The sequence below is a fragment of the Solanum verrucosum genome, unplaced genomic scaffold (assembly GCF_900185275.1).
Source record: "Solanum verrucosum unplaced genomic scaffold, falcon-dt-bn FXZP01000218.1, whole genome shotgun sequence".
In the NCBI taxonomy this organism is placed as follows: domain Eukaryota; kingdom Viridiplantae; phylum Streptophyta; class Magnoliopsida; order Solanales; family Solanaceae; genus Solanum; species Solanum verrucosum.
The window spans coordinates 751,222-763,764 of NW_026020464.1; the positions used below are offsets into that span (position 1 = coordinate 751,222).

Genomic DNA, 12,543 nt, shown 5'->3' on the forward strand with positions numbered 1-12,543 from the left:
TGTTGATATGATACATATATTTATAAGTATTTAGATAATTATTCTGTAAATTAGAGTGTTTAATTGATATAGTGAAAGAGGAATTGAATTGCTTAGATGTTTATACTTGAACTTTTGTGAAAATTTCATTTTATTTTGAAAGCTCATAACATTGATTTTGATAAATTCTAATGTAATTCTTCATTTCCCTAAATAATGCCTACAAATTGTTGAATATAAACTTCGTTACAAACAAATTTGTTTTTGTTCTTTCATCTAAAAGGGGTAAAAACATTAAATTTATTTTGGATTTACAAATCTGGTCAAGATGTAATTACTTCCAACTTCCCAACTTCCAAGTATATATAAGTATAAAACTTCAACTTCTCTAATTGAAAATAATATAAAATTTCAAATACATTTTGAAATAAGTTTCTCTATGAAGAAAATTTTACTTTTCGTATTTTTATTTTCATTCACTCTCCATAAAGTTACAAGTTTCTCACAAAGAACATATCATGTGTATATTGCTAGTGCACTCCCAGAGAATTCAACTGTAAAATTGAAATTTCACTGTCAATCTAAGGATGATGATCTTGGAAATCACGAACTTCTTCCGGGACAAAATTGGAGTTTCAAATTTCATGAGAATTTTATTAGATCTACTCTTTTTTATTGTGATTTTGAGTGGGATGGAAAACAAAAAACTTTTAATGTATTTGATGATTCAATTGCATGTATTAAACAAGCAAAAGGTGATCAAACTGATACATGTTATTGGTTGGTAAAATCAGATGGGTTCTACTTGGCCTATAAGGTTAATCCACCATCATGGGCTTTGACCAAATACTATGATTGGTGATAATATTTATAATCTTTAATTATATTTGTACGATAATATAACGATATCGTTTGTTTGACTGTCTTTTAGTTGTCATAAAGAAATATTGTTATAAAGAATATGTATCTCTATAACATAATATAAAAAAATGATTCTAAAAAAGTAATTGTTATAAAAGATTATTGTTATATAAAAAGGTTAGAAGCAATTGTATTGACAAAATTTAAAAAAAAATCTTTGTCTATAATTCATCTAATCAAGTTTTTAAATGTTAAAAGCATTTATGTTTTTTTTAAAAAAAATTTATAGAGAATGAAGATATTTAACCAGACTTTTGGTGTAGAAAAAAATATTTTTGACTAATAGAAGTTGACTTTTAACCAGAGGCTTGAAAAACGATTTCTCCCCAAAATAAATGCTTCTAGTATTTCATGTCTAAAAATATACTCCCTCAGTTCATTTTTACTTTTCACTGTTTGGCGTGGTACTTTCTTTAAAAAAATAATTATTGGTATAAGATTTTATCAAACTATCCCCTATTAAATGGTGTTTAGTAATAATTCTTGAAAAATGATTTAAAGAATAAATATTTAATGTTGAAGATAAAACATGAAAAAAAAATTGTCTTTTCTTGATATGTCAAAAGTGAAAAGTAAAAATAAAAAAATTATTTTAGGACTAAGTAACACGTAAAAGTGAACGGAGTATTTGTCAAACTATAATTAGTTATAACTTCCCTTTTTCGCAATCTAACACTTAAAATATTTTTCTAAAAACATTGGCCAAACACATATTACTAATAAAAGTATTTCTGAAATGATTTACCCAAACACAAACTACTAATTTCCTAAAAAAGAAACATTTTTAATAAGAAATACTTCTCAAAATAAATTAATTTCGCTAGCTTGATCAAACAGAGTACTAATTATTGCTTTTATTTCATGAGAATAAGAGAACAAGTTACAACGGGTACATATAAGATATTACATTTATGATATATAAAAAAATCACCATGTTTATCACATATGTTATGAATTAATATTAACTTCACATAGAACTTAAACAAAATTTATGTTTCAAATATTTCAATTCCAATCAATTAGACATTCCATTGTAGGTAACAATTCTTGCATCTCACCCTTCTTGATTCTTTGAAGCTCTTTAGCAACATCAATCATATTTGGCCTATTTTCTCCAATTTTTTGAGCACATCTCAAAGCCAAATTCAAAAATCCCTTCAACTTCTTTTGTTCATCTTTCAAAATCTTGGAATCAATAAAATTATCCTTCAATTTATTATTTTTAACACATATTTTTGCATAATTCTCCAAAGAAATCAAACCATAATCTTCACTATAATATTTTCCCTCATGATTTACCTTAATTTCTCTCCCACTCAACAACATAAGTAAAAATAAGCCAAAACTAAAAACATCTGATTTTAATGTAACTTTACTCGACCACACATACTCAGGATCTAAATAACCAATTGTCCCTATTAAATCATCTTGAACTTGTACTTTACCAATTGGAAGTGGTATACAACATTCAAAATTATACAATTTTACAACCCCATTTTGGTCCAAAATCACATTATGTGAAGTTAAATTCCTATGAATAATTGGTCTTGGAAATTCAATATGAAGATATAGAATCACACTTGCAATATCTATAGCAATTTTCATTCTTTTTTCCCATGTCAAAAATTGAATACAATTGAAAAGATAATCAAATTGTGAATATTCATAAATTAAAGCTACCCTTTCAAACTCTAAACAATATCCTATAATTTTAAGGACATTTTTATGGTAACTCATTTCACTAGATATTACTATATCACGTATGACATGATCGTGCTGACGTTTCATGTTCTTTTTTCCATCGTATTTTTTTACTAGAACTTTTTTTTTATTGAAATTACCTTTGTATAAGTAGGGGCCAACATTTTCTTGAAATCCATTTGTTGAATTGATGATTTCTTCTGCAGTGAAACTTCTTATGGGGACTTTATGGTGGCCATTTTTGCAAAATGAAAGTTGTTCTTCTAGTAATGAACTTCCATTTGTGAGGTAATTTTGATATTTTTCTTTTTCTTCTTTTTTTTTTTCATTCTTTTGAAGAAAAGAAGGAAGTTTTTTGCCTAGATTAATATTCATGGAGATGAAGAGAATGAAGATTTTAAAAAAAAATTGTGATAAATTGATGGATATTGAAATTATTATTTTTTAATATATAAAAAAGAGAATTTGGTCAAAGATGAAAACGTGTGAAAGTTTAGTTTGAATTATTTATGGTTTGCATGTTCACATTGACTCAAATATTCCATTTGCTAAATGACGCGTTTTAATGGTGTATAGGTATAGGTTCATAGAATTCAGTAATTTCGATTCAATTTTTATATTTATTTCAAAAAAATTAATAACATACATATTTAATATATTTAGAATTTAATAAGCAAAAAGAACTATACATTCAAACATCTCAACATTATTAGTTCTGATTTTCTTTTATTGGAACAGTGAAATGTTATTATAAAGAGAACGTATAATAAAACAAAACATGAAAATTGACTCAGATGCAAATTTAATTGTTATGGTGAAATGTCAAAGATTGTTAAAAAAAGCCATTTAATGGCGGTATGGAGTTATTCACTAGATTACTCTTTATCTTAATTTATACAAGTTTAAATGCTTATTTGGATACTCAAAGTTGAATGACATAGATATCAACTTAGGCTAAATTAAATGATACGCTTATATTTTTATATATATATATATATCAAAAAATAACTATAACTTTAAAAATCAAGTTAAATTAAGATTTGATTACACCGAGTAACCAACAATCAAGTATTTCACCAGATCATAACTCTTATCTTTTCCTTAGCTAACTTATGAGTGGAATTAGAAAAAAGAGATTAATGATTATTAATGGAATTAGTCTAATTGACTTTTATAATCTGACTTGATTTATTATAATTTCTGTAACTTATATATATTTATTACTTGTATAGTTTCAAGAATGCATATATATATATATAGTCCAACTTCTTATTTCCTAGACACATAGTAAAAATGTGTTATCAAAAAACAAACTATCAATTGATCAATGTTATGATCTTCCTTATGCTCTTCCTTATGCTCTTCTTACCTTTTCATTCCGTAGGAGCGAAACTTCGTGAGAAGTCATATTTCGTCTCGATTATTAATAATCTGAAAAATAGTTCTGTTCCATTAAGGATTCATTGTCAATCCAAAGACGATGATCTTGGATATCATGATCTATCATATGATCAGAGTTTCGACTTTGAATTTGAAGAACAAATATTCTTTAGAACTCTTTTCTTTTGTCATTTTTGGTGGCCTCCAAAGCAGAATATTTTTGATGTGTTTAATAATAGAAAGAGATGTATAAAGCACGGACCTTTTCATACACACACATGTATTTGGTTGGCTAATTTAGATGGACTTTCTTTAAATGGAGTTAAAATACATGATTGGTCAGAAATGTTATAAACTATATGTTTATTATCTTATTCTAATGAAAATAACAATATTATGAATTAATATAAGTAACTATGTTATAGTGAATAATATTTCCTATTTCCCGTCTCACCCCTCCCCTAATGTTATTATAAGAATTACTAGTTAGTATATGCGTCTTCATTGACATGTCTGCTTCAATCAAGAGTAGTTTTATCTTTTCATACGCACCTATATATGCAACTAGAAGTAAACGCGTTTTCATTGACATGTCTGCTTCAATCAAGAGTATTTTTATCTTTTTATACGCACCTACATGATATCACGATTAAAAGAGAAAGAGCAAGGGCGGCTCTTGCATTTATAAGGGGAACTTTCACATATAGCCACTCAAAAATAGCCTAATTACTCTCCATAGCTATAGTTTGATAATTACAATTTGTAGCTACATGTTATATGGAGGAGAGAGGGGGCAGAGAGTGGGAGAAAGGTTAATTGTATATGTATATAGGTTAGATAATTGTATATTATACATATGTATTTGTATATATGGCAAGCGAGATTGGGAGAGGGAGGAGAGAGGCGAGCGAGATTAGGAGAGGGAGGAGAGGGAGGAGAGAGGCGAGCGAGAGAGGGCAGAGAGTGGGAGAGAGGTGAATTGTATATGTATATAGGTTAGATAATTGTATAGTATACATATGCATTTGTATATATGGCAAGCGAGATTGGGAGAGGGAGGAGAGAGGCGAGCGAGATTGGGAGAGGGAGGAGAAAGGTGAGCGAGAGAGGGCGGAGAGTGGGAGAGAGGTGAATTGTATATGTATATAGGTTAGATAATTGTATATTATACATATGTATTTTGTATATTCTGGCAAATTATACATATACAAATGTGGCTAATTATACAAACTCAAAGTCAACCCGCGTAATTAATGTATAATGTTAGTCATGAATGGTAATTATAGCAAACTATAGCTATGATGAGTAATTAAGTAATACAAGTTTGCTTAACCGCATAATTTTCCCTACAAAAGAATTTGAGGCATATGCAAATTGGGGGACTCAAATTCTTACCAAGAATAAATTTTTTGTTAATTTTTTAACATAAAATTATATTATTCTGTTCTCCTTAACCCCATTCAAATAGAAAAAATCAATTATTTTTCGCTAACACTCATATTATTTATCTATTTGAACTCTTTTTTTTTTTCAAATCTTTGATAAGGTAGAGTAATAGTCTGTCAAAAATATGAATTAATAGTCGAAAAGTGTTGAACAAAGTAAATTACAAATTCTTTTTTTTATTTCTTCTTAAATTTTCAAGCAATACAACAAACATTTTAAAGTAGGATATACCAATTATCAACTTCTTGAATCAAATTCTATGATTTTAACTCTTGTTTTTATTTAAAGTTTGTCAACTTATTAGTAAGAATTGTTAAGAATTATGTTAACATTTCATATAGTAATGACCCCAGTAAAAGAGTGTTTTCTAATGTTGAATTGATAAAATCTTACCAAAAACTAATAATAATAAAAAAGATATTTGAAGAAATCATCTATAAAGAAATTTTAAGCAAAAATTTACATCTAAAAAGTTAGAAAAATAATTTTTAAATAAATACATATGAAGTTTATTTAGATTTTAGGCCTCTAATTGAAATCTAAAATTAGAAAAATAATTTTTAAATAAATGTATATGAAGTTTATTTAGATTTTAGGCCTCTAATTGAAATTTCGGTTTAGGCCTCTAATTACTTTGAGCCACCCCTGAGAAAGGAGGGGGGGGGGGGGGGGGGGGTTGTGGTCTTTCTTTTGCCATGTAACTTGAACAACAGGTTAGCCATGATTAAGTAGGCGTTTGGATATTAAAATAATGTGATATTTGGAAGAAAAAAAAACTAAAGTTAAGTTTTAAAAATGAATTTAATTTAAAAATTAAAATTGTGTTTGAACACAATTTAATTTTTTATTTTTTAAAAAAAGAAATTTGAATTTGTGGGTGCAGAAGATTTTTCACTAGAAAAATTGGTCAAAATTTCTATTTTTAAATTTGAAACTTATCTTTAATTTATTTTTTCTTCGAAAAATCAATCCAATATATAACCAAACATCATTTTGATTATTTATTTATTTTTTTTAAAAAAAAAAGAAGGGGTGGGGGCAATTATAGTAAGAACATAACATGATATAATGAAATATCGAGAAAGTTCATTTTGAATCAAACTTTTAAATATATTTTTAAAAAGGCTATTTTTTACAAATTTAGGGATAAATGCAAATGTTTTTCCCAATTTGATGAAAATATCTGTACTAGTTATTCAAAAAGGTAAGAAATCCAGTAATAATTTTCCATACATACCTATATTGGTTAGTGGTTAATTATTTAATGTTATAATCTGATCTTGGTATATTATAATTTCTAGAACTTATATACATTTATTATATATATATATATATATATATATATAGATAGATAGATCCAACTTCTCATATTTTCTACACATAGTAAAAAATAAAAATGTGTTCTCAGAAAACAAACTATCAATTGATCAATGTTATAATCTTACTTGTACTCTTCTTATCTTCTTTTCATTCGGTACAAGCAGAACTCCGTAAGAAGTCATATTTAGTCTCGATTATTAATAATCTACAAAATAGTTATGTTCCATTAAGGATTCATTGTCAATCATGTGGCCAATCTGTGTTTAAAACAGAATTACAGATCCCAATAAACTTTGCAGAAACACAAAGTAACCAAAGTTTTAATGAACCAGTAAGAACAGAAGAACATAAACTAATTCAGAACAATTAAAATCTGTATAACATACCAAAATCTGGAAAAAGACATAACGGAAAAGATCAAGCCCACTGAATGCACAGTGTCCCCTTAAGGAAATTATTCCCCTCTAGTATCCGAGGTTTGATTTGGAATATGTCCACTAGGATAGAATGATCTCAATCACCAGTGTATTGATACCCAAAACTATGGTGTCAACGAACCACTCAACAGCAGTAAAGTACACGAAGAAACTTTGTGCAGAAGAAGAATAAGAACAAATCAGAAAAATTCGTAAGGAAAAAATCTGAAGAATCAATGTATTTATAGGCAAGAGGAACTGGTTCCGAAAGGTTGCAACCCTTTCAGAATCCACACGACCATTCATGAAAGTTTGCAACCTTTCAAACGGTCATGGCTGTTTCTGAAAGTTGCAACCTTTCAGAATAGTCACTTCCAACGGCGGGAAATTTAAATAAAACGGGAAAGAATTTAAATAAAACTGGTCGCACGCGGATCCGAGTCGGGTCGGTCAATTAACTGAATAATTGAAACGTTTCGGTTAATTAACTAATTAATTGAAACGTTTTGGCCATTTAATTTAATTTAATTAATTAAATAAATAATTAACTAAATAATTAAAACAAACTTTGTCCAAAAAATAATCTCTCGATCATTTTCCAAAGCCGAAGTCGAGCCGAGCGACGACAACGACGGCGCGAGGGGGGTCCCTCTTTCCAACCCTTTTAACAATTAATAGGAGTGTTTCTATATTTAAACTCTCCTATTGTTCTTTCCACCACCGATGAGGGAGAAGTGCCTTTTCACTAAAGCAAAAGAGGACTTTTCAAGTTCCTCTCTTTTCATCTTCCCTCCATTTCCCATTAACTCTTGCTATATACCCAACAAATCCAAAGACGATGATCTTGAATATCATGATCTATCGTATGATCAAAATTTCGACCTTGAATTTGAAGAACGGATGTTCTTTAGAACTCTTTTCTTTTGTCATTTTTGGTGGCCTCCAAAGCAGAATATTTTTGATGTGTTTAATAATAGAAACAGATGTATAAAGGGTGGACCTTTTCATACACACATGCATTTGGTTGGCAAATTCAGATGGACTTTCTTTAAATGGAGTAAAAATACATGTTTGGTCAGAAATGTTATAAACTATATGTTTATTATCTTATTCTAATTTAAAATCACAATATTATGAATTAATATAAGTAACTATGTTATAGTGAATTGTGATTTAGTTTCCCTTTCATGCCCACCTTTCCTTTTTTTTCCCTTTCATTTAATGCTTCCTTCCGTTCTAATTTATGTGACATTTTCGGAATACGAGGTTCAAATAAATCTATTTTTTACCGTAAATATTTCATATATCTTTTAATTATTTTGAATTGTCAATTATTGTGACTTATAGTACATTTTACGTAGTCTACAAATATATAAATTTCATTTTAAAAAAAATACAGATTCCACGCGCAAATTTCTGGTCAAACTTAAACTGTTTGACTCTCGAAAAATGGAAAGTGTCACATTGATTGAGACAAAAGAAGTAAATAAATTAGGAGTGAAGGGTTAAATAAGATGGGGTAGAAACACACATGTATTTGGTTGGCAAATTTATATGAATTTTATTTAAATAGAGTTAAAATACATGATTGGTCTAATCATTTTTATTTAATGTGTTTGCTTTGTACTTCCAAATTTAAGAGAACATGAAAGAAATAATTATTCATGCATGGATAATCGAATGTTATATTCATATCGTAGCTTTCGATCATTTCGTGATATCAACTTGGACGACTTGAGTTATAATTCGTTCGTTAACTGATAATGTTATCCAACGAAGAAATATATATATATATATATATGTCAAATTCAACGTACAAAATTGAATTTGAAAGCTAGTATTATGTAAATTAAAGTACTAAATCTTTTATTTATTAAAAATAAAAATGAAAATACATATATTATTTTAAACTATATATTACCAATCATGTTCTTTAACTCCATTCAGAGTAAAACCATCAAACTCTGCGATCCATATGCAATCATGACTATAAACTGGTCCCTTTTTGATACATTTTTGCCCTTTATTAAACACATCAAAACTAATTTCTTTTGGATGCCACCAAAAATGACAAAAGAAAACAGTTCTCCAAAAGAAATTCTCGTAAAACGTGAAATTATAACTTTGGCCAACAGTAATATTATGAAATCCAAGATCATCGTCTCTAGATTGACAATGAATTGTTAATGGAACATTGTTATTTGGTAGAGAACTAACAATCGCTACTAAAAATTTTGGACGAATACCAGCTTCTGTTAAATGAAAAGATAAGATAAAGAAAGTGAAAATGATCTTAATTGGAGAATGACTCATTTTCTAGAGAAGAAAAAAAAAAAAATTCTAGTGTAGAAATAAAGAAAATTGGATCTATTTATATGCATGACTGAAACTATTGGGAAATTAAATAGGTTTAGATTGGTCAAAAATCCTTTTTAGTATTAATATGTTTTCCTAATTTGTAACATAGATTAAATTTATGGTCAAAGGTTTGACTCAAATAGTCAATTTTAGTCAACAGACATAATTTTTCAACCATGACCATCAACAGATTCTCCTTGATGAAGAATTTTAGAACACTAATCGAAATTAAATTTTGATAATGTTTGCCTTTTTAAATTAGCAATTTTCACTGAAGAATCGAAGGGGTTAGCTTTCTCAATTTAAAAATATTTTTAGCATAGGAACTTTCTTACAATTACGTAATAAACTCAAATAAAAGATAAAGATCATTACATTGATGATTTGAGAATATTTTTATTTATTTTTGGTTAATTCACTCTTCACTTAAAAATTGAATTTTTTAACATAGCAACTACCAGTTATTCAGAGTTTTTTTTTAAGTAACATCAAGGACAAATTGTAATACAAAGTAATAATGATCAATTTATTTTATTTTTTTTACAAAATTTAGGGATAAATTTAAATGTTTTCTTTTTCCCATTTTTATAAAGTCTATATTGGTAATTCAAATAGGTAAAACTGTAAACAATCATGTAGACACTGTTTTATTGGTTAGTACTTAGTTCGTTAGTGGTTAATCAATCTTAATTTATCAGATCAATTTTTAAAGTTATAATTATTTTTTGACAAAATATATAAACGCGTTTTTAACAAGACTTTGATCTCTTTAATCAGGAGATAGTTACAATATAATTTCAAGAATTTAATTTCATGCTAGAAATAAAGATAATAAAATTAATCTTATTTTTTTTGTTTTAGTAAATATATGTCTAAACAAAATTTAAATAACTTGAGTTATGATCCGTTTGTTGACTTAATAGTGTAACCGAACGAGTAAATATGCAAGTCAAACCCAATATATAAAATTGAATTTGAAAATCAGTATTATGTAAATTAAAGTAATTAAACTTAATCATTATAAATAAAAATGAAAATACATATATTATTTTAAACTATATATTACCAATAAATTTTTTTAACTCCATTTATAGTAAAAACATCAGAAAATACACCCCATATGCAATCATGAGAATAAATTGGTCCATGTTTAATATATCTTTGACCATTATTGAACACATCAAACTCAATTTCTTTTGGATGCCACCAAAAACGACAATAGAAAACAGTTTTCCAAATGATATCTTCATGAAACGTGAAATTGAAACTTTGGCCAACAGTAAGATTATGATATCCAAGATCGTCATCATCAGATTGACAATGAAGTGTTAATGGGATATCGTTATTTGGTAGATTATTAAATATCGCCACTAAAAAATGGTGAAAAATACTTGCTTCTGTCTGTTGAAAAGACAAATGAAAAGATAAGAGAAACAAAATGAAGATTGTTTTGAACAGAAAATGACTCATTTTTTTTTAAAGAAAAAAAGAACAACTTTTTACTTCATAGAAATTAATAAAATTGGATCTATATATATACATATATGGAACTATTGGGATATTAATTGAATAAATTCTTAGATATTATAATAATGTATATTTGTAATTTTGTATTATGTTAGTCAACCACTAATTATTCGAACAATATCTATAAGAATGACTTTTACTCTTTTTATACCTTGTAATTAAACATTATTTTCTTATTAAAATAGTTAATTGGATAATTGGGTTATGCACTGGACCTGAGTTGGGTTTAAGTAGGTTTATGGGCTGATGAATTATGAAATTATGAAATATAGTTACTGTATTTACGAAACGTAGTTATCATCGTTGATAGGTATACGATAATATACTCTTTTTTTCGTGATTTCAGCTAATACAATATACCTTGATATAGTTGACATCCGCATAATATAACTATTTTTTGGGTATATATATTTCGAAACTACACTCTAAACTATAATTATTTATGAAATTTTCTCATCAAAAACAAAATAAAAAGGGGACAAATAATCCTAAACCCAACTTTTTCTCTTTTTTTTTTCTTTGTCACAACCCAAAAATAGACGTGATGGCACTCGTCTTAACCCACCAAGACAAGTCAGCCTAAAACTCAACTATTACAATAAAATGCGGAGATTTTATAATAAACTCAAATATATCCCCAAAATCTGGTTGTCACGTGTACAAGCCTCTAAAGTATTACAATTGAATCAAAAGAAAAATACAAGTCTCATATGACATTGTTTCTAGAGTAGAACAAGATCATAAACAGGAGTAAGAAGGATCGCTGAGAAGACAAATAACTACCTCACAAATCTCCCAGAAGCCTCGGAAAAGAAGAGAATAACAAGTACCACAAAATCCAGGCTCGTAACCTACAAAAATTTGTAGAAGCAAGGGGTGAGTATCAAACCACACGGTACTCAGCAAGTAAACCTCTAAACACGAGCTAAGGGGATAGAATACAAGTACTCCTTACACCCCAACCGACCCTTCACAACTACAATCTGTATAAAACCAGCCCAACCTAACAGTTCACAATTTACAAACACATATCTCAACAACAACATTCTAACAATCATATATTCTCAACAACAAGCTCAATATTCATCAATTACCACCTCCACAACTGCAACCTGCTTAGTACCAGCCTAACATAACAGTTCACAATTTACAAAGCACATAGCTCAACACAACACTCTAACAATTTCATACCCTCAACAACAACACTAGTTTCATATCCTCAACAACAACACTTTAACAATTGCATATCTTCAACAACAAGCTCAATATTCATCAGTCACAAGTTCCATAGAAAGGCACTCACAAGATCAGCAACACACAAGATCAAGTTCACCAATAATAAAGAAGTGCAATGCAATGAAATGCAATGTCAAGTATAGTGATGCATGTCTGACCTAATGATACACACCCACTGTCTCTCAGTCCGGGACCCATGGGGGACATATCTTTCCATGCATCCATCGCGGCGCGCGATACGACCCTCGATAATAGTAAC

At 28.3% G+C, this 12,543-nt stretch overlaps 1 protein-coding gene across 1 annotated transcript; it reads right to left on the reverse strand.

Annotated features, from left to right (window-relative positions):
- Positions 1–1,905: 1,905 nt before the first annotated feature.
- LOC125808689 (non-functional pseudokinase ZED1-like) lies at positions 1,906–2,989 on the reverse strand. The gene has a single exon (XM_049488344.1). The coding sequence runs from the start codon at positions 2,974–2,976 to the stop codon at positions 1,906–1,908; it is 1,071 nt and encodes a 356-aa protein (XP_049344301.1). The 5' UTR covers positions 2,977–2,989.
- Between the last annotated feature and the right edge of the window lie 9,554 nt (positions 2,990–12,543).

Bases quoted from the DNA above. Each gene is read 5' to 3' on its own strand.
- LOC125808689 (XM_049488344.1), bottom strand. From the start codon at position 2,976: ATGAATATTAATCTAGGCAAAAAACTTCCTTCTTTTCTTCAAAAGAAT.